The sequence below is a fragment of the Rhinopithecus bieti genome, unplaced genomic scaffold (assembly GCF_001698545.2).
Source record: "Rhinopithecus bieti isolate Rb0 unplaced genomic scaffold, ASM169854v2 scaffold_2524, whole genome shotgun sequence".
Lineage (NCBI taxonomy): Eukaryota > Metazoa > Chordata > Mammalia > Primates > Cercopithecidae > Rhinopithecus > Rhinopithecus bieti.
The window spans coordinates 1845635-1870896 of record NW_016803991.1 but is presented as its reverse complement, the minus strand read 5'-3'; the positions used below and the strand labels follow the sequence as shown (position 1 = coordinate 1870896).

Sequence of the window (25262 nt, the reverse complement as noted above, 5' to 3'; positions counted from 1 at the left end):
CACAACAAAATAAATTTTGAAATGATGAAATGATAATCATTCTACAATTATTTTTTATATTTCAAAAGAGAAAAAATTTTAAAAAATAGAATGGAAAAGAAAACTACGGACAATGCCATTCCTGTTGTCCGTAAAAATGGAGAAAATGTTTTATTTATAGAGGTAGATATAAAGTGATACAGGAAATATATCTGCTCCATGTAAATTTATTAAATGCAACTTTCTTTTTCTCTTTCTTTCTTTTAGATAAAAAACCTCTTCATGAAATAAAACCCCAAAGTAAGTTATTTTTCCTCTTGTGAATATAATTTATTTTCACATTTGCTGCCTTGCTGTTGTATTTGTTTAGGAGCTCAGCAGAATTGAAGTTCCTATGAAAGATCCAGGGCTTTCAAGGCCTCTCCTCATTGAGTTCAGAGTCACGTATCAGCGGTTTAAATCCAAAAGAAATATGCACACCCCTCTCCTCCCCCCCAGTAAAAGTAAATCTCTCCTCTTGATTCTTTCTGCCTATAAGTCCATTTCTCTGCAAATGTCATCTAGGATTCTTATTTCTGAAGAGATTTATCACATTAAAATTAATAAATATTTGTCAGTACATGCTTTCTTGAGAGCAGCCTTGAGAGAGCAGGCAAAAGCCTGACTACATACAAGTCTCTCCACCTAGCATCTTACCTCCTGTGGAATCCAAGGCAGCTGGGCAGATTAGGACCCAGAACTCCATGGTGAAATAATTATGATCTGAGGACTGGGGTGTTGGTACTGGCTTAGGCTCCTTGTACCCAGGCTTGCTTATGGGAGAGGCCTTTGCATTGTCTTCACTTTATGCTTCCTGTAGAGTTGGAGAGAGGAGATGGCTGGAATGGCTAGCAGTATGGCATTTGACCTTATGCTCTTTAGTATCACCTGGACACCTTTTAAAATTCCCAGTTTCCAGGCTGTATCAAGGCTATCAGAATTTAAGGTAGAGAGTTTTCAGGACCCAGGAATCTCTATTTTTCAAAACTCCTCAAGTGACTCCAAGGTGCAGGTGGGGCTGAGAACCATGGTCTTAGAAAAATGTTTCTCAAAAGGTAGATCAGAATCCACATGCATCAGAATCTCAGAGTGTGGCCGGAGCTTGTTAAATTAAATATGCACCACCTCAGAACAGAACAAATAAATTTGAATTCCCGGTTGAGGAGCTCCTGAGAATCTATGTGTTAATATGTTCCCCAAGTCATTCTCATACATCAGAAATATGTAAAGGACACTAGGGAAACTTCAAGATACTGGGGCAACATTAATACAGCTGTCATTAATAGGAGATTAGACAACTGCCTGGCTGGTTTGGTTTGTAAAGCTTGTGAAAGATGTCCCTGTCTAGCATCTCTCATTCTAGTATCAACTGAATGACTCTTGATCTTTTAAATCCCAGGGTATTAAAATTCAAAGAGCTTCGAAGAGTTAATAGCTATTATGAGCTAACTTCTTTGAGAGAATTAAGACCCTGTGAGGATAGACAGAAATAGGTACCTTGGGACAGGGGTCACAAGACATGAGGGAAAAAATCCAGTAAAGCCATTCTTTTCCTATTTCCTTATGTTGCTTCAGGAAGACTGGAAATACAAAGATATCATTACTTGCAAAGTCTGAGAATTTGGGAAAACAGTAAAAATAAACATTTACACTTATTTCCCTGCTGTCTGCTGCCCATTAAAAAAAAATCATTACTACTTAAGTATTGGTCCTCTGACATCATGCATGTTTGATTTTGAATTTATGGGAAGACTGAGTTTGGGGGCACCTGGCTGTGCATATGTGTGTTCATGTGTATGGGAATTGAGGAAAAGAGAAAGAAACAGACCACTGAATATTTGGCCTGTGCTTGTGTCAGGACCCTCAGGATGACAGGTGGAGTAAATGGACTGTTACCTTCCTCCTGGCCACATGATGCATGCTGTTCACCGTTTCTGTTGTATAGTACAAAAAAGATCATAGGTATCCATGGGGTGGCCAATGTGAGAGTTACTTAGAAATGCATGTATGTGTTTTTAAAATTAATTTCACGCTTAGTTTGTGAGTACTGTGCCATTCTAATTTGGTTACATCTGTACTTCCAGCCATAAACCCCACAGAAGCTATTTCCAGTCCTTAGGGACTTCAGAATTAGTTTTTGCTTGGGGTTCTCGCTCTTGAGCACCATGCTTAATTGCTGGATACTGCAATGGAATCGCTTAAACTGTTTTAATTTGTGATTTCTCTAAAAATAAGACCTTAGAGAATCAATGTGATTGCAAAAGGCTCCCAGAGGAATCTGATCAGGGCTCTGTAAGCTGCATGGTTAGGAGTACATTATAGAAATTCAGGCTGCAGTTGTTCAGTGAGAGAGAGGCTTAGTGTGAGACTACATGAATCATCACTGATGCAAAATCAAAGTCAATTATGAAGCTAATTGAGAAACAACCTGTGCCTATATATAGCCATACACATGATCTTCCATAAGGCCTGGCAGATAGGAAACATCACTCAGAGCTCTGCACAGAGTGCTCCATGAGCAGACGGGCAGAGGCACAAGCTCAGAGTTGCAGGGAGGTGTAAAAAGAAAGTGGAGTCTTAAGATATCTGTTGGCAAATCATAATGACAAACTGGGGAAAATATGTGCACTGCATAGCTCATGAAAGCACTTATTGTAAATGAGATAATTTAATCAATTACGTTTCCTAATGTACTAAACTGAATGTTTCATTTTCTGCTTCTGCACATCTTAAATTATCTTCAGGTGCTTTATGAGATTTAATCATAGTTAATAGAAACTTCATTACCATCAAATGTGCTTTCAATAAATGTTGTGTAACAATGTCAGGAGGTGCAGTAAAATATGGTAGGTTCTGAATGGCAAACATGCACCCCAGAGTCAAACTGAAAATGGTTGCATTGAGACAATAAGACTCTTTGGAGTCTTAGAGAATGCCTTTTTCTGAAAGGCTGTGAGCTTCTGAGTAGCAGCTGGTTTGGTAAGTTCACCTGAAGGAGTGAAAAGGATTTAGCTTTTCCCTGGAAGATAACTCTATACTATGCAGTCTCTCTTCATCTCCTTTCCATGCAGTTTTGTACCTAACAGAGATGAGTGCTCAGCACAAACTCAGTTAATAGTTCTAGAGCCAGCTGCCTCCAGGATATCTTCAGTTGAATATGTCCTAATAACCTTAATCTCAACTTCCTCAAAGTTGAAATTATCCTTTTCTGTCCCCGTCCTTAATCAAATCCTTTTCCCATCTTCTCTATTTCAGTGAACAGTATACCATCAACTCTGTATGTAGGGCAGAAACTTGAAGAGCCTCCTAGAGTCCTCTTATTTCCTTCATCTCCCTTTTCCTGCTCAATACCCAACAATTCATCACAATCTGACTATTCTGCCACCTACTAGATCTCAAGTTCATCTGCTGATCTCTATCTTCACTCTGCTCAAACCCATCCCTTCCTTCCTTCAGCAACTTACTGAGCACTGACCTTGTGCTAGGAGGTGTTCTGGGTGTTGGAGAATCAACACTGAGCAGAACACATACAGTTTCTCCTTCTATCAAGCTCACATGTTAGTGAGGAAAGACAGGAATAAACAAACCAGAAAACGCATAGTGCTGAGTGGTGGTAAGTGTTATGAAGAGAAGCAGAGCAGGGTCGGGGGCATTGACAGGGTTAGAGTGAGTGATGCTTTTTGATGTAAAGTGTTCAGGGGTTTCTATAATCAAGTTATGTAGCCGGACATGGTGATTCACTCCTGTAATCCCAGCATTTTGGGAGGCTTCGACAGGTAGGTCACTTGAGGTGAGGAGTTGGAGACCAGCCTGGTCAACGTGATGAAACCTCATCTCTACTCAAAATACAAAATTTAGCCAGGTGTGATGGTGTGCACCTGTAATCCCAACTACTCGGGAGGCTGAGGCAAGAGAATCACTTGAACCCGGGAGGTGGAGGTTGCAGTGAGCTGAGATTGTGCCACTGCACTCCAGCTTGGGCGACAGAGCAAGACTCTGTCTCAAAAATAAAACAAAACAAAATAAAATAAAAAATGTTTGAGAATAGACCTGAGGGGAGAAAAACAAGGAAACAAACACCCTGGGTAGATGGGGTAGGAGCAATCAAGGCAAAGGAAACAGCAGGACACAAATGCCATGAGGTGGGAGTTTGTTTGGAGTCTCTAAGGGCCAGCAAGGAGACCAGGATGTCGGCAACAGAATGAGAAGTGGAGAACAGTAATAGCTAAGGTCAGAGAAGCGAGATGAGGGAAGAAAACTTTGTTTTGTTATAGTTTGAGTGTGTTATAGGCTACTGTAAGGACTTTGACTTTCACTCTGAGGAAGTTGGGAAACCATTCAGGGTTTTTATTCAGAGTGACATGACCTAATATATTCAAGGATAAACTCTTAACTGCTATGTTGGTGTAAACCTATAGGGAACCAGGGCAGAAGCAAGGAGATCTGTCACAATGACCTATTGTAACAATAATCTGTTACAATACCTAGGCTCTTAACCTAGCTTTAAGATGATTGTGGCTTGAGCCAGCTATGTAGCAAGAGGAATTGTAAAAACGGGTCACATTCTGGATGTCTTTTGACAGCAGAGTAAAAAGGATTTTCTGATGTTTTGGGTGTAGAGTACAAGAGAAAGAAAAACATTATGGATAATTCCAAAATTTTGGCTATGCAACTGGAAGAATGGAGTTGGCCATTACTGGTATGAGGAAAACTTGGCATAGCAAAACTAGAGGGAGAATCAGGAGTTCAGTGTTGTAAATGCTAAGTTTGAGATACCTATTAAATATCTAAATGGAGAGGTTCAGTAGACAGTTGACGTTGGCCAGAGAGTCTAGACGTCAGAGAATTGTGTGGGCTGGTACCATAAATTTGGGGCTTGTCAGTGTCTGGATGATATTTAAAGCCCTTAGGTTGGATGAGATCACTAGATAATGGTTGAAGAGAGAAGAGAAAAGACCTGAGGATGGAACCCTGACGCACATTAACATTTAGATGCAGAGGAGGTCAGGAGTCACTACAAGGAGGAAAGAAAAGTAACAGCCCAAAGAGTAAGAGAAAAACCAAATGAAAGGAAAATAGTGTCCAGAAGAAAAGTCTAAAAATTCATGCCATCTTCATTCCCATACCAGGATTTCTAGAGTTGCCTCTTTGTAGCCAGTCTTGTCCTGCATCAGTTTATCTGATCTATCTAAAACAAATCCTGATCACATTACACTCCTGTTTAAGACTCTTCAGTAGCTCAGTGTTATTCTTAAGAGGAAGTCTAGAGCACTTAACATATATATGATCTGGTCTCAGCTTTCTATTTTTTTTTTTTTTTTTGAGACCAAGTCTTGCCCTGTCACCCGGGCTGAAGTACAGTGGTGCGATCTTGGCTCACCGCAACCTCTGCCTCCTGGGTTCAAGCGATTCTCCTGCCTTAACCTCCCAAGTAGCTGAGATTACAGGTGCCTGCCACCATGCCTGGCTAATTTTTGTATTTTTAGTAAAGATAGAGTTTCACCACGTTGGCCAGGCCCGTCGTCTCAAACTCCTGACCTCAGGTGATCCGCCTGCCTCGACCTCCCAAAGTACTGGGATTACAGGCATGAGCCACCGCGCTGAGCCCCAGCTTCTTTTCTTCATCACCGTTAGGTATTTTCCTTCCTATCCTCTCACCACTGCTGTATTCCTCAGCAAAACAAAGCCGGTCAGTTTGAATGCCTGGTGCCCGTCTTGGCCTATAGTTTCCCTTATGTGTTCTGTTACTTCTGACTAAGTCTCTTTCCCTCAACCTAACTAACACTTAACCTGCTTAACTTATTCTTCCTTTGGTTTTCAGCTTAGATTTCATGTCTGCAAGGCCTTCACCTTGCCACCCTAAGTTTGAGTTAGTTGCTCTTATAAGTTGCCTCAGTATCAAAATGTCCCCTATTTTTGTTCTATATTTTCATTGCCTTTGTTCTGGTCTGGATTCCCCATCTGATAGACATAGTCCCTGCCATCTGACATACAGTATAGAGTTTTATTCATCATTACACCTGTTGAATTTACCACAGAGTCTAGCATGTAGATATTCAATAAATATTTGTTGTGCTGTGGTTTTCATTTTTCCTGCTAACTTCTCACTGGACCTTTTAGTGTTAAAGTAAAGGAAAATTGGCCATGCCTGTAATACTAGCACTTTGGGAGGCCCGGGTGGGTGGATCACGAGGTCAGGAGTTTGAGACCAACCTGGCCAATATGGTGAAACCCCATCTCTACTATAAGTACAAAAATTAGCCGGGTGTGGTGGCAGGTGCCTGCCGTCCCAGCTACTCAGGAGGCTGAGGCAGAAGAATGGCTTGAACCCGGGAGGCAGAGGTTACAGTGAGTCAAGATTGCACCACTGCACTCCAGCCTGGATGATAGAGTGAGACTCCATTTCAAAAAGAAAGAGAAAATCAAGATTTTGCTTCAATATAGTCAATTTTATTCATTCATGTAGAGGACATTTATTGTACAATTGTCATATACAAATAATCTTGGCTTCTTGAAACAAGAAATATATCTTCCCTACAATTTTAATACAAAACAGAAAGAAGATAAGTGATTTGGGAAAAGTAAGGAAACTATTTGTAATAATCATCTACTCTGTGCCAGACACTAGGTTAAAGCCCAAAATGCATGCATCTTGAAATTATTTCCACCAAACAATGGCCTGAATGCATCCTTAAAGTCTGAAAAGTAGGTGTGCTCTTCTCACTGAAGAAAATTCCATTCTGCACCTTTCCCCAAAGTGCACTAGGTTCATTCAGAGTGAGATCATGTTGATCCATATTCTTTATGATCTTCACTGGGTACAGAATTCCTCAGAGAATGTGGGGGCTGCACTGGCAACTTGGCATGTCCTTTTAGGCTATGGAGACCTAATTAGGATCTTGAACCCACAGAACCATCTGTGCCTTTGGCCATACCTTTCAGTTCTCAAAAGATTTCTAGGCTCTCCTAAGCTAGCATTAGGCTACTGGCATTGATGCTGATGCTCTAACCACTCTCTCAAACTGTTTTTTTTTTTTTTTCCAATTTTGTCCATTTTTCCTCATCTCCTGCTGATTATTTTCAATTACATAAATATAGCACTTTCTGAAAATTGCCTGACTTGCTTCATCCTTCAGAATCATTCCTACTGTGAACCAATTCAACCCATATATATGTGCAACATTTGTAATTTTTTTAAACTAGTTTCTATTTTTTATGATCTAATGTTTATTCCAGCCTAAGTATATGTCTTTTCTTACTACCATTTTCAATGATTTTGCTGACTCTGCCCTTAATGGACATGATGGGATTTTGTTAATTAAATACCTCAGACCTAAGCACAGACACAAGTAAGTGATGAACTATTAATAGTATGTTCTTTAGCACTACAATAACTTGGGTGCTCATTAAAAATGTGAATTTACAAGCCAAATCTCTCTACCTCTCAGTAACTAAACATTTGTAGAGTTTATATCTTCAGTTTTCAAAATAAGATATAAAGTGAAGTCGTTTTTTCAAGAGCTGGAGTTCAAATTCTGCTCTTTTTGACTCTGTCTTCTGTTTCAATTTTGTCTCCCTATCTGATGGGCAAAAGCACAGTTCTTTTATAGTTCAAAGATGAAATTACCAGATACAATACAGGACCTCCATTACATTCAAATTTCAAAGAAACATCAAATAAATGTTTAGGATAAATATGCCCCAAATATTACATGGGAAATACTTGTGCTAAAGCTACTCATTTTTTATCTGAAATTTAGAGTTAACTGTGTGTCAAACTTTTATTTGTTCAATCTGGCAAGCTTACTAAAAGGAGCTGTAAACATGTCTGAATGGGAACTATCAAAAATATTTTATGAAATAGATGACCTTTGTTGCCAACCTTGTAAGGATGGTTAGAATTGAAGCAGATATTGGAGGAGAGAGCCTCTCATTGAGGGTGAAAATTTGGAGGCAAAAGTAAGTCTGCAAAAGTACACGGTCTACTTGAAAAAATGAGTAGTCAGGTTTGACCAGAGAATAGGGTTCGTGTAGATGAGAAGTGGGTATTGAACTGTAGTGTGAGCAGAGCATGAAATGTCTTGAGCAGTGAAAGAAGTCCACCAGGAGTGGACCCAGTCCATCCTGCAGAGTCATGAAAGGTGTCGTGTGGGGGTGGCCATACTAGAACAGGGTTTGGGAAGTCATCCACAGGTAAAATGGTTCCAAGTAATCAAAGACTGGGGGTATGGGTAGAGGGGACTGTCCCATGTGGGTGTCCACTGGGATGTCTTCTTTAGAAATTAAGATGGGAGAGGCACTAGAGATGCAATCACTCAGATATGTGAGTGGTTTGAGGAGGGAGTGAATGGAAACAGATTCAGAGATGAGTCTTTGATCTCAAGCTATGTCCCTGGTGGTGTCATTACCATAAATAGGAGAATTCAAGAGAAGAACATATTTGAAGAGGTAAGAATGAATGATGATGATGAATCTGTAAATCAGATGACAAATGTGAGATATGAGCACAAGATGCTGGTGGTTTTGCCCAGCGAGCAGGAAGGAAATATGTCATCAGATCTTCAGAGAGAAGATGAGGCAGGAGATGTTAATTTGAGACTGTTCAGGATCAAGGAAATCATTGGCACTGTCTGTATGTGAGTGATTATCCAATTAGATGAGAACAGAGAAAGGAAAAAGGGCCAAGAACTGAACTTTAAAGCCTGCCTATTTAGAACTAGGAGAATGAAGGGTAGTTACTAAACAATCAGTAAAGAACAAGTCAAACTTCAAGAGAATCAAATTTAAGGGGCAGTTTTTTTCCAAAAGGAAGTTTGCTATTCTTGTCTATTGCTGCAGAGCAGTGGTAAAGACGAAGAACGTTACAGTTGATGCAGTTGCAAACGACCTTCAAGAGAACCGTGGTTTGGGCAAACACAGACTTTACAGGGTATGGAAACAATCAAATGATGTAGCAGTAGGGGAGTAGTTAAATAAATGATCATGCAGCCTGAGCATGGACTAGGCAAATTAAAAAGGAATGAAGCCGGCCTGGCGCAGTGGCTCACACCCGTAATCCCAGCACTTTGGGAGGCCGAGGCCAGCAGATCACCTGAGGTTGGGAGTTTGAGACCAGCCTGACCAACATGGAGAAACCCAGTCTCTACTAAAAATACAATATTAGCTGAGAGTGGTAGCACATGCCTGTAATTCCAGCTACTCTGGAGGCTGAGGCAGGAGAATCACTTGAACCCGGGAGGCAGCCGAGATCGTGCCATTGCACTCTACTCTGGGCAACAAGAGCAAAACTCTGCCTCAAAAAAAACAAACAAACAAAAAAAAAGGAATGAAGTAGGCATATTATATTCTGACAAGTCATTGACAAGAGAGCATACATTTTCTTAAAGGAAAGTATAGTAAAGGAAGTATAATATAGAACCTTTAGGGTAGAGAAAGGAAAATAAAAACAAATGGAGGACATTTACATATTTTTTTTTCTTAAATGGCACACAAGATACTATCAAGAGTGATTACTTTTGGAGAAGTGGTACTTGGAAGAAGGCAAGCTTGCTTTTGCATAGTATATGTACCTTTTATACTTCCTAGAACATTTTCTAATCTTATATATGTATTACTTCTATTTGTTCATTTTTATGTTAACAGTAAGGTGTTAACTGGGAAGATCATGGAACAAGCATTAAGAAATATTTAATGTTAAAAAATGCTTAATGTTCTTATAGACAAAGGGCTAAGAAAGCAGTAGATGTAAAAAGGTGACATGTTTGAGAAGTTTGTGAGGGAATAAGTTGAGGGAAGGATTTGGGGAGAGGTGATTAGAGAGACTGGACTGTGTTTGTAGGCAGGGGGCAAGGCCCAGCTGTGGAGGAAAATTTTGAAGATGCAAGACCAAAAGAGAATAATGCATGAGGCCAGGTCCTCATGGGGCAGCTCTTCAGGGAACAGAAAAAACAGAAAATTGGATGAAGGAATAGAGGAATTTTGAGTTGCAAGGGAGTGAACTCACATAGGATAGTCTCCATGTTTTCAACAAGAAAGAGGGCAAGTAAGGAGTAGGGAAGGAAAGGGACAAAGTTCAGAGCAGCTGTTGTGAGGAAAGCACTATTTGGCCATAGAATGTGAATAAAATAATTATTGAGTTGCAAGAAAAGCCTGGGTGAGGTTGCATAGCATCCTTTCGATGATGCCAGTGCTATAGTGACTTCCTCCAGCAGGGCAAGTTAACTCGGGTGCCGGTATGGAGAGAGCAGAGAGGAGACACAAGAAAGAGACACTGCATCATGGTTAAGCAGTTTGGGAGTGAAGATGGACATGTGTTCAAAGCTTCACTTTGCCATTTTCCAAGTTATTAACTTGCTTGACACTGTGTCATCATCAGTAAAATAAGATGTTAATATATAATACCTACCTCATAGATTTTATGTATGAGGATGAAAATGTGATCATCTGGGTAGTTCTTAGAGAAAGAGAAGTCAGCATAAGGTTAGTGCTCAGTTACTGAGTTACTGTGGTTCCTGAGAGATAGTCACACAGTGTGATCTGGAAGACAGAGGTCAACAACTGGATAGAGAGTGATCAAAAGTATTGATTCTGGAGCCAGATTGCATGGGATTGAGTCCCACTTCTGCTACTTATCAATCATGAGACTTTGAGAAAGGCAAGTAATTCTCTCGCCTCAGTTTACACTGAAGATTTTTTTTGTGATTTTTTTTTGTGATTGAGTATTTTCACTGAAGATATTACAGTGAAGATATTTTTAGAACGTTGTTGGAAGATTAAAATGAGTTAATAAATGTAAAGTCCTAGAGCAGTGCCTTCTAAGTGCTTTTTAAGATATAGCTGCTATTGTCATTACAACAGTAAAACAACAACTACAATAGCAAAATGAGATTTTTGAGTTTGGGAAATTGGAAAGGGAGAAATGTTACAAGATTCTAAAAATTGCAAATATAATTGAAATTGCTTAGCATGGTTGGCCATGGCTAACCATTTAAAAGCTATTTTCTGATGCATTAAATTAAGGGAAAAAAAAAGTTTCCTTCTTGTTGACAGCACATATAAAGAACTTTAACAATAATTTCTGTTTCATCATATTTCAGCATGCAATTAAATATTTTGGCAGGGAACTTTGTATCAACACCACCTCCTGTGCTGAGGGTGCTTCCTGGGGCGCCTGTTACCTGGCCTTCTATGGGATTCCATCTCCATGGCTGGCTGCCCCGTTTTCTGCTTGTCTTACCCTTCTCAGGATGTGCTATACTTATCATATGGATTCCTTAGTAATTCACTTCTTCTTATGTATACCAATTCAAGTATGTTTGTTTTTCTGAAATGGGAGCAATGGCATTCTGCAATATCCAATAGGAGATAAAACAGAATATCGTATGTTTGGAAAGGTACTCGCTATGTTCCTATGTTAATTCTCAGTCACTTATCTGAATCCTGCAAAATAGATTCTAATCTGGTATATAGTTAAGGTCGTAACATGAGCACTGAGTTAAATTTCCATTAGTAAGTGGCTGACATTAATACATCTTTTAGAGGGGAGTTATGTAAAGAGAAGGAGGAAAACCAACTAAAAAGCCCTTCTATAGAGTCCTTTGGGCACATTGGTGACAGTAAATGACTGGATATGATTATCATGCATAAAGCCATCAACCTTGTTAATACCCATTCCCTGAACTGTGAAGTTCAAAGGGTCTTTGAAAGGTCATTTAGTCCTTCTCCCCAGCTTTGGCCACAAAACTAAAATAAAAAACTGGAGAGTACTGTAAAGTCGTGCGGTTTTTTAGAGACTTTCTGAAAGGAGATTTCACAATCTCTCACAGAAATACAATTCAGGTTTTTAACAACCCTCATTGTAGAAAAGGTCATTGTAATATCTAACCAGAGTCCCAATTGCTATAATAAAAGGTCAAGTCCTCTTTTGCAGTTCTTGTTAAAGATGGTGAAGAGTTGGTTACTAGCTTCATCATAAATGAATGGTCACTGAGCACCTACCCAGATGGTAGGCCTCTTCTCTTCTTATAACAACACTTTATGTATTCAAGATCACCAGGAAGTCACTTTACCAGCACCCTTTTCTTCAGGACAAATGAACCCATAAACATTTCCTCTCCAGGGTCCTAGTTTCCAGATCTCGATTAATCTTTTCAGCCTTCTCTGCAGATGCTTTGTGTCTGTTCCAGCCATGAGTACATTCCTCAGTAGTTTCTGACTAATTTGGAATACAAGAGATTTCGCAGCCAGTGCTCTACATTGTTTGTGGGGTTTGGGGCTTTTTTAATACCTGTAGATTGTAGACAGTAATTTTCTCTACCACCTGGTGAGTCCTCCCAAGCTTTGCCTGAAGCTTTTGTGACTCTAGGAAAGAGGAAAATAGGGATGAAGAAAACAGGAAAGACGTTTGTAACACATTGGTATGTAAAGCTTCGTTTATGAAACGGAAAGTCAGTGGAAAGTATCCTGTGCCCACAAAGAGATAGAATAGCCTGCTCAGTCAGGGCTTTTGTTCAAAATCACTTTGAGCAAACAAACCAGCCACACTGTACTTGAGAGACCGGATAGGTATAAACATATGTGTAAATGTAAATGAAAAGAGAGTCCTGGCAGCAGGGGTTCTAAAATCAACCTAAGACTGTGGTTTCTTTGATATTTCTCTTCTCACAGTTGGAGGCCAGGCAAGCAATCAATAAAGAGCTGTTCGTGATGATTGGCAAGTTTCCCTGGGAAGTTATAGAGATATTGTAGCTTTTGAAGAGTTTAAAGCAGTTAGGGAAAACAAAGCAACTCACTGGCATTTGGAAAATTAACAATAAAAAGTACAACCCAAATTGAAATCTAGGAAGTACAAGTGATACAAGTTGTTCAGAAGACCACAGGGCGGCAGCGCTGACTGGATTGGCCAAGACAGAATCACCTTCATGGGAGAGGAGGACCTTGCACTGGGTACCCTGACTGATGGGTAGATGGAGAGGGCTAGGGTCTAGATGCCTAGTGGAGTTGGGGTGGGGGGGGTATATATTACACTGACCACTACATATGGCCTTTTGTTAGCAGGTGTCCATCTAGCAGAGATATCAATTACAGTTGCACTTGGGATGAATGACAATGCAATAAAGGGCTGAAAGGCTGAGCACAGGAATGGTTATGGGAAAAGTTGCCAGTCCCTGGGAAGTGACTGCACCCTGTGGTCCTGTTGCTACAGTAATTCTCCCAGGAATGAGGGGCAGAGGCCTCCAAGGTTCTTTAGGAGAGTCATGTGCTTGTGTGCATGTATGCACATGTGTGTATGTGATGATTCTTCAGGAGCAATGCTTAAGTGCACATGTACTTATACACACACACACAAGACTTTCTCCCTTCTCTCATGAAGCCAGAATAACAAATCTAGAACTAAACCTTTGGGCCAATATTGAACACATGAAAGAGAATCACTTCAACTTTTGTAAACACACAGAAATCTTTACAAAGAAAGCCACTGTGTGCTCTTGGAAAGAAAGATCAGAAAACAGCAGGATGGGGGTGTGGGTGGGAAGAGGAAAAAGAATGAGATGAAGTACATCCAGGTAGATCAAAAGAGAAGGGTAAAAGAAAAGGAAGAAGAAAGAAGCACAGTGACTCACCTGTAGAAGAATGTGAGCTATGGGTAAAGTCTGGTTCTGTCTCCTGAGGTGTAAAATGTGACTTTGAGGACTTGTGTATACCTCTGTGACTGCACTTGAAATACCCAGATCTCATCACTACCTTGTCCTTACCAACTTTAGACAAGAAATGACAGAATATGAGCCACATGTTAATTCATCCATGCATCCTCATTGCTGCCCCTCAATAAATATTTGTTGAGTTAGTGAAATTATTGTAAGCTGAGTTTTGTAATTCCCAGGATAAACTGTTCTGTAAAATAATTACTGCTTTGCTTATCTCTCTATAGGCATCCCTTTCCTCTGCCGCTTAGCTTGTAGATCAAGCTGTCCCAGTGTCAGGGTGAGCCTTAGGGGAGCCAGTACTCGCCATGCAGGTCTCTGTCCTTTCTTTCCCTACCCTGTCCCTGAAGTTCCTCTACTCATTTTTAAAATTCTGTAATTTAGTATTTTATTCCTTTGAATTAAGTCAAATGGATTCTACAGATGTTCCTGGGAGAGGAAACACACTGAGCCGTATCAAACATTGATACTTTGGTCTGCAGGCATACATAGGGTTATTCCTAAAAGCAAGATCTATATCTGGAGGGAGGATGAGAATTCTGGTTACCTGGTAGGGAGGGAGTAGAAACATAAAAGACAAAACGTCGATCCAGAGGAACAAAGAAAACTTGTTCCTGCTGCTTGGTTTTGTCTTAGGATGTTCACTGCCACCAAAATCCATTTCCAGCCCAGGCGTCTTGCCCTGGTCATCCTCCTGGCTTCTGGTCCTTCCTATTTTAGTACCTGGAAAACTGAGGATGCCTTTGTCTCTACTTTGTCAACTCAGCAGCAAAGGAGTTGCATTCTGCACACTGCCAGGTTGCTTCTCTGTATGTGCTCATTTGCTGACCAGGTGTGTTCTCCCCAGATACACTTTTTAAGGTGAGAGTGTCATCAGTCAGCAGTGCCCAAGGAACTGGAGGAAAGGGAGGGAAAATGCTAGTTGGTTTCAATCCAAAGTTCCCAAAGTTCCCTCACAGCTTCCCATACACTGGCATGATGCCTCTGCTGTGTTCCGTGTTCTCTGTCTGCTCTGGGAATAATTATTCCCTCCAAGGCACTTAATTGAGTAGAGGGAAGGTGGGAGCTTAAGAACGATAGCTGCCCTCCTTCTTCCCCCACATGACAGAGGCACATGTGGAAACTGAGGTCGACGTTTATCATCTCAGCCATGGTTATGAGTGGTTGGAGAAGCAGGCTCCATTCCTGTCTCTCTCACCTTTGAATCATCATGAAGCTGGAATGGAAGTCTAAATCACACCCTGTTTCTGAGCAGCCATAATGCTGTTCTGGCGATTAAAGGTATTTGATAAACCTCTGACCTTTCAGATGCTGTTTTGTTTTGTTTTTTTGTTTGTGTGTTTTGTTTTGATGGTTGTGTTCTCGCTTGAGAATTATTTTTATGTGTTTATTGCCCTATTACTGAACCAGTTCTGCTTGATTTCCTCATTCACTCTTTAATTTGGTAGCACCTTATTTTACACTCCACTAACTTTGTTGAAAATAAATTCACTTTCCTTGTGTGGTTAGTATTACTCATTTGATAACATAAGTACCATATTAGGGTGTGGTGAATGCATAGTAAGTGCTGCACAATTACAAGGTAAACATATGATAGGTTTATTTTATCCTCTAAGCCCAACACAGGGGTGACAGAGTAATTACTTTTGGACCCATTAAGTGTACTTACCACATAATCTGTAGGAAGATTAACTATGTAGTTAGCATTTGCCATCTTCCATTTTCACACACCTTCTAAGATTACACCTCTTTGAGGCTTATGTTATCTCAGATAAATCTCGTGTGCTGCATTGCAGGAACCATCATGGATCTGCTACAGGAATAACCACACCCAACGCACCTCTAGAAAAAGGGTGAAAAGCAGCTACAGCACATCTCGTGGGGTGGGGAGGCACCCACATTCTAAATCCAAACTAACGCTTTTATTTTTGCTTTGCCCATGCATCCAATAGGATGGAGTAGGAGAGGTATGGGAGAAACAGCATGTGCCGTCTTAGCGACCCGTCCTCTTCCACAATAAATTATTAGAGTCTAGCATTTAATTGGTGTCAGAAAACATCTACCATGGACATAACAGCACCTGGGACCACGACCTTCATATCCCACAATAAAATTCTCTCATAATGACTATATGCCCTAAACTGATGTTGTCAGTGTACTCTTAATGATTTGTGCCAACGCTAAAATTCATATTTGTGAACTCTGGTCTTTTTCTCGACTCATAGACTTTGTGTTATCTCCTTGCCCTAGACCGCTCTCTGCAAATGCATGTGCCCCAGGTTTCACATAAGCAGAGCAGATCACCCATATTTTATCACTGTGTGTGGGTCTGCCCTCACTCTGGTAAAAGGAAAATTTAAAAAGTGTTTTGTAGGTAAACATGACATCCTAAACTAAGGAGGTGTCTGCTCTTACTAGAAAAAAATACTATTTTCTTTGCAAAATTGATTATCTTCAAGAGTCTATTACATGCTAAGCTACCTTAATGCAGTTAAGATGTTTACCTAGCATCCCTTTGATTTATACAAGGCATTTTAGAAACACGATTATTGTGTGAAAATGAGTACAACTTGTGTTCACTGTACATCTGTCATTTTCTCTGAGCAGTAGCTCCAAAAATCCAATAGCATTTCCTTTTGTATCCCTGAGTGGTTCTTTGGTTTTGTGCTCATGCTGGTCACTTACGATTTCTCTTGTGTCTTTCAGGCATAGAGAATGCCAGCGACATTGCTTTGTACTCGGGCTTGGGTGCTGCCGTCGTGGCTGTTGCAGTCCTGGTCATTGGTGTCACCCTTTATAGACGGAGCCAGAGTGACTATGGCGTGGACGTCATTGACTCTTCTGCATTGACAGGTGGCTTCCAGACCTTCAACTTCAAAACAGTCCGTCAAGGTCAGCGGCGTAGGTCCCTCCACACCTCGTCCTCAGTACCATAGACTACGCTCACACTGGACCCCAGCCTTCTCCTGGGCCCCGTGTGAAGGTAGCTCTTGGCACTGGGAGCCGCTGCCAAATTGTCTTCACACATGAACAGACCAGGCTGAGTGAAGTGGTCTGCTTATCTCCTTGTCTGCCACAAGGACAAGAGGATCTTGGTTTATTATCAGCAACATTTTCAATGAGGCATTTCCATTTTTGATGTACAGTCAGCCTAATGAGTTATTTTATTTCCAATTATACTTATTTTTAAAAATGTCCTTTTGAGAATGTATATTTAATTTAGTTAACCCAAGTATTGATTATTCAAGACCAAGGACTAACACCTATATCACAACCTCCCAGGTATATTTATTACCCTATTTATGAAGTGGAGTAATTTTGTTATTTCTATTTTAAATAAGTAAACAAATTTTAGAGAATAGATGATGGGTCAGCTAGCCAGGGGGAAAAAAATGAAATTCCAGCCTAAATGACTCTCAGCTGTTGCCAAGTCCAAGCAATCTTTAGTTGTGGGGGAAGGAAAATCTATCATGTAGCAATACTCATTTTCAAAACAGAGTCATTTAATTCTCTTATAGGAACCAAATCTATTCCTTATTGCAAGGTGGGGATGAAACATACACGGCTTTCATTTTAGAAAAAAATGAAACTGTCTCTTTTCAGAGGATGAAGTTTTCTACCTTGACCCTCATCATCAATATCGTCACCTTTATTTCTGTTTATTGTGCATCAGTGATGCCTACAGCGTGGAACCAGAAGTCTCAGTGCAAGGCAGTGATTGACTAGACAGGCTTCTGAAGTGGAAACACAGCCATGCTGGAAAAAATTGAGAGATGGCCAGAGAGATGAGTACCTTCCCTCTTGCCATTCACTTCTGGGCACCTCAGAGTTAGGCCTCAAAAGGGACGCATCCCCTACATCTGGACATATAGTTTAGTATATGTAGAGAATTGGAAATAAATCCAAATACAGAACTGATTTTTTAAGTGGTATTACCCAAGCTGGAGTGCAGTGGTGTAATCGTAGCTCACTGTAGCCTCCTACCCATGGGCTTAAGTGATCCTTCCACCTCAGCAGCTGGAACTGCAGGCACATGTCGCCGCACCAAGCCAAGTTTTTGTTTTATTTCCATTTTTTCTAGAGACAGGGTCTCACTGTGTTGCTCAGGCTGGTCTTGAACTTGTGACCTCAACGATCCTCCCACCTTAGCCTCTGAAAGTGCTGGGATTATAAGAATGAGATACTGGGTCAAGAATTGATTTTTATGCTACATAAAAAAACTAGAAACATATTTTCATCAAATAATAAAATATCTTAGACCATAACACTTGAAAATAGAGGGAGCAATATTAGTGTGAGAGACAGTTTTGTGCATAAGACCATAGGCTTTGAAGTTAGATTTTAGTCTAAAACTGCTATCAGTTAGTCTGTTATCCTCTTAGTCTCAAGTTTTAGAGCTATAAAATGGGGTTAGTAACATTGACCTCAAAGTGTTTTGTGAGGATGATAGATTACCTGGAACAACATGGGTAAGCCCTTGGCATATGGGTGCTCACAAATGCGGTGAATAGAGTTCTAGAAGCTGGTTGTTTCCTCTTACCCTAGCACAGGATGCCAGCGTCTTCCATGGAGCACTAGGCAGCAGGTGAGAGGGGTGGATCCCTGGCCTACACATGTCTGGGGAGTGCTGACTTGCCTACACTTAAACACAACTTATGTGTATTGTGAATCTCTAAGACTATATTAGTCTTACCAAACTTATCTGGCCATTTTGTTTTATTTTTGTTTTTGCCCAAGAATATCACAGAACTAATGATACAAGCAAAGTATTTTGACAAACGTCACTCTCTGTGTATTTATTATGGTGATCTGCCTCATGCTGATATCATGTGGTTTTCACCTCCACTGTCTTAGAGAGATCCGTTTTTGAGCAATACATCAAGTGCCCCAGCAAGTTGAATACTGGGCCTTTTAAATAGAATGCCATACACAGAACAGACCAGGGACTTGTAAAAGGATTTCCAAAGAGAAGATTGGGATGACCAGAGGTAGGTAACTGGCGCTGGTCAGACTTCAGTCAAGCTGGCAGCCGATTTTCTCTGACCCTGGATGCTATCATATGTACGTATATCCAAAATCAGGCATTTCCCACTCAAGTGCTATCTCACTCTAGGAAATATTTTTGCTTCCGTGTGTCACTTAGGCTAGGCAGATCTTCTAAGCGTAGTCAAAAATTAAACTTCAGAGGCCAGGGCTTGAGATAAAAGAGCCAGGTGACTGAGGCATATGGGCTTTTGAAGTCTCCATGGAATCTCTTGTTCTAAACTCTTTTCTAATCTAAGATGGGTTTTGGTCCTGCTTCTTGCCTGGGAAGACCATAAACAGGAGCAAAGTGGTCACCTGTAGAACTCAGTGCAGACCTGCTAGAAAGCACAACTCCCTGCTCCCTGATGGTGCCTGGGTCTTGATACAACATGCCCATGCATGAAAAACAAACAAACAAAAACGCATCATCAAGGATCCTTTAGCTTTATAGCATTATTTACTTCATCCAATTTGTGTATTTTCCTCTATTACTCTGGATTCTTAGAGCATCAGAACAAGGGGTGGGAAAAGTCAGGGTGATAGATTCCTTGCTGGCGTTGCTGCAAATTATGAAAATGGAAAAACAATAGAGGCTAATACAATATGGCTCAGAATTGCAGCATTTTCAAAAAGATCATACTTTAAACATTTTTGTCAGGCCCCAAAGGAAAATTGTTTAATATGGTTTGGCTTTCAATTTGAGATGTCACATTGACAGACTGATATGGGTGGGAAGCTTGGGACTGAGGGTTATTTTGTTATTTACTAATAAATGAGATTACTTCATCACAAGAAAATATCACAGCATTTCTTTTTAATATTTGGCTTGGAAAAAATTGGTGAGCCCCAGCAGATGACAAAGCCCAATTTTTCATGTTTTTGCAAAGATGCTATATATATTTTTTTCCCTTTAAGCCAGAAAGGAAACCATGCTAAGCTGCTCCCTATGTGGAATCTAAGCTTCTCACTGTCTCTGGTTGGTGCATTCTTTCCCTCACAGAGTGACATATGGGTTATTAGAGCAAATTGGCTACTCAGATGTGGTGCGATTCATGAGGTGCCCTGACCCTTTTGCTCTGAGGACAAATCATTTCCTCCCAGCTCCAGAATCTCTGCAGAATTCCATAGGAAATGCACTGGAACCAAAGTAGCTTCTGTTATAAACAGCACTACCTAGTCACCGCGCTGTGTCATCTCTTGCCATTTAAAATGAACAGATGTTATTTTTGCTCAAAACTCAACTGCAAAACATCTTTCTCCACCCTCCCCCCACTTTTTTTTTTTTGTTTGTTGTTGTTATTTTAGCTTCTCTTTGCCAGTTGAAATAATCACATAAACAATAATACCTGAGTTCGTTGCCAGAGAGAATGCCAGAAATACTTGTTTTGAAAAGATAGCAAGGAAAGATCTCTGGAAAGTGAAAGTTTTGGGTCAGTGCCATTTAGAGAATGGACTGTGGAAGCCAGGGCTCTTGATTCAAAAGTTCTGGTCACTAGCATCCAACCTGGCAGGGTGGGCCTGAAGAGCTAGCTTGGATTGGAACTGCTGGCACCCATGCAGGCTGTTGTACAGTTTGTAGAGGCAGAAGTACAGGGGTAACTGAGAAGCCTTTTAGTTTCTGAGTGACAGATCAATTTTCTTTTACCAGGTAACTCCCTGCTCCTGAATTCTGCCATGCAGCCTGATCTGACAGTGAGCCGGACATACAGTGGACCCATCTGTCTGCAGGACCCTCTGGACAAGGAGCTCATGACAGAGTCCTCACTCTTTAACCCTTTGTCGGACATCAAAGTCAAAGTCCAGAGCTCATTCATGGTTTCCCTGGGAGTGTCTGAGAGAGCTGAGTACCATGGCAAGAATCATTCCAGGACTTTTCCCCATGGAAACAACCACAGCTTTAGTACAATGCATCCCAGAAACAAAACACCCTACATCCAAAATCTGTCATCACTCCCCACAAGGACAGAACTGAGGACAACTGGTGTCTTTGGCCATTTAGGGGGGCGCTTAGTAATGCCAAATACAGGTGGGTGGTCAGTGTGTGTTTGTGTGTTTTCCAACGTATAAATGTTTCATTTTTACACAGTTACTTCCCATCAGATTCATTTTATGATGTTTACCATCCCCTCATCAGACCTGCAAACACTGCAGCTCCACTAGTCCACTTGATTTACACAGCAAACCAGAACCAGCGCTGAGATTAGATTTTGCAGTCTTCATCTCAGCATGGACTGAATGCTCCCTTTGATTCCCTATTAGAGCTGACAACTATATTTGCCTGAAAGGTTTGGGTAGTCCCCAGGCTTTAAGCCCCTTTGGAGTGTATTTCCTAGGCATGATCAGAAAGCACTGAAAAAATTCTCTGGCATGACAGACCAAGGCCCCATATTTACATGTAAGCATGGTTTATGTATGAGTTTGATAATTTAGTGAAATGGCATCTCATCAGTGACTGACCTAATGAACACTCCATAGCCCTTGCTATAGTGTTACTCTCTGATGAGCAATCATGTGGGGTCATTGTGGAGTTGCTCTTTTGAATTCAAACTTCAGTTCCAGGGCTGTGTCAGTATAATGAATTCTCACGTATTTTTTCCTCCTTTTGGCTGGAAGAGAGGAGATTTTCATGATGTTTTGACATGATACTTAAGGTATCCAGCCCAAATGATATCCTTTCTATGGATTAGTTTACAGAGTTGCTGCCTAAGACCTAAGTGGATAGTAGACAAGGTCAATTTCTGCTCGGATTTCTAAGCAATGAGAATTACGTAGTGCACTGAAGCAGGTAGTGATCTGTTGGCTGCTAAGAAGGAAGAGAATCTGTTGGATCTGTGTTTATCAAACAACAGGTCAGCATTGAGTCAGGGACACTATAGTTTAGACAGATGTCTCTATATCTGTGGAGGGTGGAACTAACCAACCTCTCAAATCAAGCATTTCATCCCATAAATAAAATCTGTAATAGGACTAGTCTGATTCTACCATTCTAGCTAACTGACCCCTCTAGTAGCTTAGAGACTGGAGACTGAAATTCATTTCTAGTTGAGGAATGTTGTCTTGTTCTCCCCTAGAGCAATTACTTCCTTAAAATCTTCATTTCAAAACGTATTTTACTTCATCAAAATAGCCTTCAATGGCAGCCATAATTGAAAGGTTTTGTTTTTTAAATTTCTAATTCTCTAAATCTTCTTTGGTCAGTGTTTTAGGACGTGGTAAGGATCTTGGTTCAAATGTGTATGCGTGTCAATGTGTGAATGCCTATGCATGATTTAATTCTTCCAGTTGGTAACTGGCAAATAGGAGACTTGATGGATAATGAGTCAATCAGCCATGTTTACCAATTAACTTTTCTGTAAGAATCTATAAACTAGACATGTGAGTCCTGAGGAAAGAAAAAGAATACCACCCTTGCCCTCTCAAAAAGAATAGGACGTATCAGAATTATACAAAGTTTGGCAGGGTGTGGTGGCACACACCTGTAGTCCCAGCTACTCAGGAGGCTGAAGTGGGGAAATCACTTGAGTCTAGGAATTCGAGACCAGCGAGGGCAACATAGCAAGTTGCTGTCTCTAAAAAAAATGACATAAAAACAAAAATACAGAATCATATAAAGCCGTGCATTAAGTTGTGCATTTATCTTATCTCTTTCTAGCTCGTGCTTGGCACTTACAAGGCTCTCAGTGGTTATTAGTTGATAAACTGCCCATTACTCCTTCTCTCTCTTTGCATCCTCCTTTCTTAGTGTATGTGTGTGTGTGCGCACATCTGTTTATCCATGTGTAGAGGGAGTGCCATGACCAAACTGTTCATTGGTGGTGTTTGTTGTTTATCAAAGACAGCGAGATGAAATCATGATGAACCAGAGATTTATCTTCACCTCTGACTTGAGCAGCACTCATATTGAAAACTAAAAGTTCTGACAGCATTGTCAGTGATTCCCAAACAGTTTCTCCCTGAAATGGGGCATTTTCAAAGCTCCTGACAAGAAGTGTTGGACAAGATTGAAGCTGTTCACTAGGAATGAGTTTGATGTAAAATAACTGTGGAGAAATAAAACATATGCTACGTTATTTGCAGGAAATAAATGCAAAATACGCCCTAGGGAGCAAAAGTATAAAGAAAGCAAGGCACTGAGATTAGATTGCTCTAATGCCATCCATCCTAAATTGTTGTATGGTGCCTGGCAGTGATTTCTCCAAAAGGTTAGGGTGGTCTCCACACTCTAGAAATTATTTATTATTCCAAATATAAAACAGGAAGCTCAGACTGGTGCTTCTGTGGTCATATCAAATAAAAGGCTGTCAGGGTAGCAGGTGGAGTATGGGGGTATTATATTTTTCTTTAATCAGAGATAACTGGAGAATGACATATTGAAATGAATTCTACTTTAGGGGATCATAGGCATAAAGCTGTCCCAGAGTATCTCTCATTCTTCATGATCTGTAATTTGCCACTCCCCATGTGCCTTTGTGTATGACTATTTCAGACTCCACGTAGTATTTGCATGTTCGGGCAGGAGGAGCAGGAGAAGTATGTTTGAAAGATAACACCATTTCTGATTGAAGAGAGAAAAATCATTTAAAGCTCCAGTGATCCTATAGATTCAGGTTGAATTTAGGAGTATTCTGAATAATGTCTCAATCTAAAGACAGAGAATTAAGCTGACTTGAAAGGAATAAGGTGTGATCTGCACAGACAGCTCTTCCTCAATGGTCCTCACACATACATCTTCTGTTTTGTTGAGAGTTGGCCATCAGGCTATGATGATCTACAGAAGCTAACATGTCTCGAAACCTGGCATTTTTACTAAGGATTTTGAATCCTGTTTCATTTATATCTTCATGATGTGTTTATTGGCTTCCTGCTCCATGAGTGGCATTGTGATAAGGGTAATTGATTTAATATTATTATTATTGCTTGATGATAGTTTCCCATACTTCTAATTTGGAAGAATTCAGATTGCATGTCTCTGTCATCATAATGACCTAGACAGCCTGAAAGAGCAGCAGCAGAGAGGAAGTTTTAAGTCAAACTAAAAGAAGACAGAATGTCGAGGGCATGTATTCGGGTTGACTTCCAAGCACACTGGATGTCCTGTGTGTTGCAACTTGTGGTTAGCAGCAGGGAGGGTTATAATGGAGGCCCCTTCATTTGGCAACTACATTTAAGGAAGAATAGACAACAGAGGGAAGAGCCTCTCTAAGTGTGGCATTTATAGTTCTGTTGACATTAAGGTCCAGAACATAAATGGATCTCCATGCTACAAAGCTGTAACCAAGATTCAAATGTGCCTTATTCTTAGTGCTGGTGAAAGATACTGATAACTACCATATTACTGAATAATGCTTATAATGTGAATCATAAATAACTTGTTTTGTAATGAGGTTTACATTTTTTGTTTTTATAGCTGCTAACAGGCACATAGAAGGAGATCAGGAAAGCCTGCCATCTCTAGATTTAAATTATCATAAGCAACCTGAAAGTTTTCTGAGCGATTGCATTAGCTCTAATGAAAGGAAAAGAAGGCGAGAGCTGCCTTACTCAAAGAATAGGAGGGTGCCTTGAGATTTTATTTTGTAAGGATCTTACTGTTTCTCTATTTCATTTCTTTTTTTTGTTTTAATACTTTATGTTCTAGGGTACATGTTCACAATGTGCAGGTTTGTTACATATGTATACATGTGCCATGTTGGTGTGCTGCACCCATTAACTCGTCATTTACGTTAGGTATATCTCCTAATGCTATCCCTCCTCCCTCCCCACAATAGGACCCAGTCTCTGATGTTCCCCTTCCTGTGTCCAAGTGATCTCATTGTTCAATTCCCACCTATGAGTGAGAACATGTGGTATTTGGTTTTCTGTTCCTGCGATAGTTTGCTGAGAATGATGGTTTCCAGCTGCATCTGTGTCACTACAAAGGACATGAACTCATCTGTTTTTATGGCTGCATAATATTCCATGGTGTATATGTGCCACATTTTCTTAATCCAGTCTATCATCGGTGGACATTTGGGTTGATTCCAAGTCTTTGCGATTGTGAATAGTGCCGCAATAAACATACGTGTGTGTGTGTCTTTATAGCAGCATGACTTATAATCCTTTGGGAATATCCCCAGTAATGGGATGACTGGGTCAAATGATATTTCTAGTTCTAGATCCTTGAGGAATTGCCACACTGTTTTCCACAATGGTTGAACTAATTTACAGTCCCACCAACAGTGTAAGAGTGTTCCTATTTCTCCACATCCTCTCCAGCACCTGTTGTTTCCTGACTTTTTAATGATTGCCATTCTAACTGGTGTGAGATGGTATCTCATTATGGTTTTGATTTGCATTTCTCTGAGGGTGAGTGATGATGAGCATTTTCTCATGTGTCTGTTGGCTATATGAATGTCTTCCTTTGAAAAGTGTCTGTTCATGTCCTTTGCCCACTTTTTGATGGGGTTGTTTTTTTCTTGTAAATTTGATTGAGTTCTTTATAGGTTCTGGATATCAGACCTTTGTCAGATGAGTAGA

The 25262-nt window shown here is 40.4% G+C and overlaps 1 protein-coding gene across 4 annotated transcripts in view; it reads left to right on the top strand.

Annotated features, from left to right (window-relative positions):
• UNC5D (unc-5 netrin receptor D) overlaps positions 1 to 25262 on the top strand; it is a 583419-nt gene that overhangs the window by 490646 nt on the left and 67511 nt on the right. For 2 of the 4 annotated variants that reach the window (XM_017862279.1, XM_017862265.1), the window contains 3 exons: positions 247 to 279; positions 16428 to 16574; positions 20395 to 20772. In XM_017862279.1, coding sequence (XP_017717768.1) covers positions 247 to 279; positions 16428 to 16574; positions 20395 to 20772 — 558 coding nt within the window. Of the gene's footprint in view, positions 1 to 246; positions 280 to 16427; positions 16614 to 20394; positions 20773 to 25262 lie in introns of all 4 variants that reach the window. The other 2 variants (XM_017862255.1, XM_017862274.1) reach the window with 2 other exon arrangements.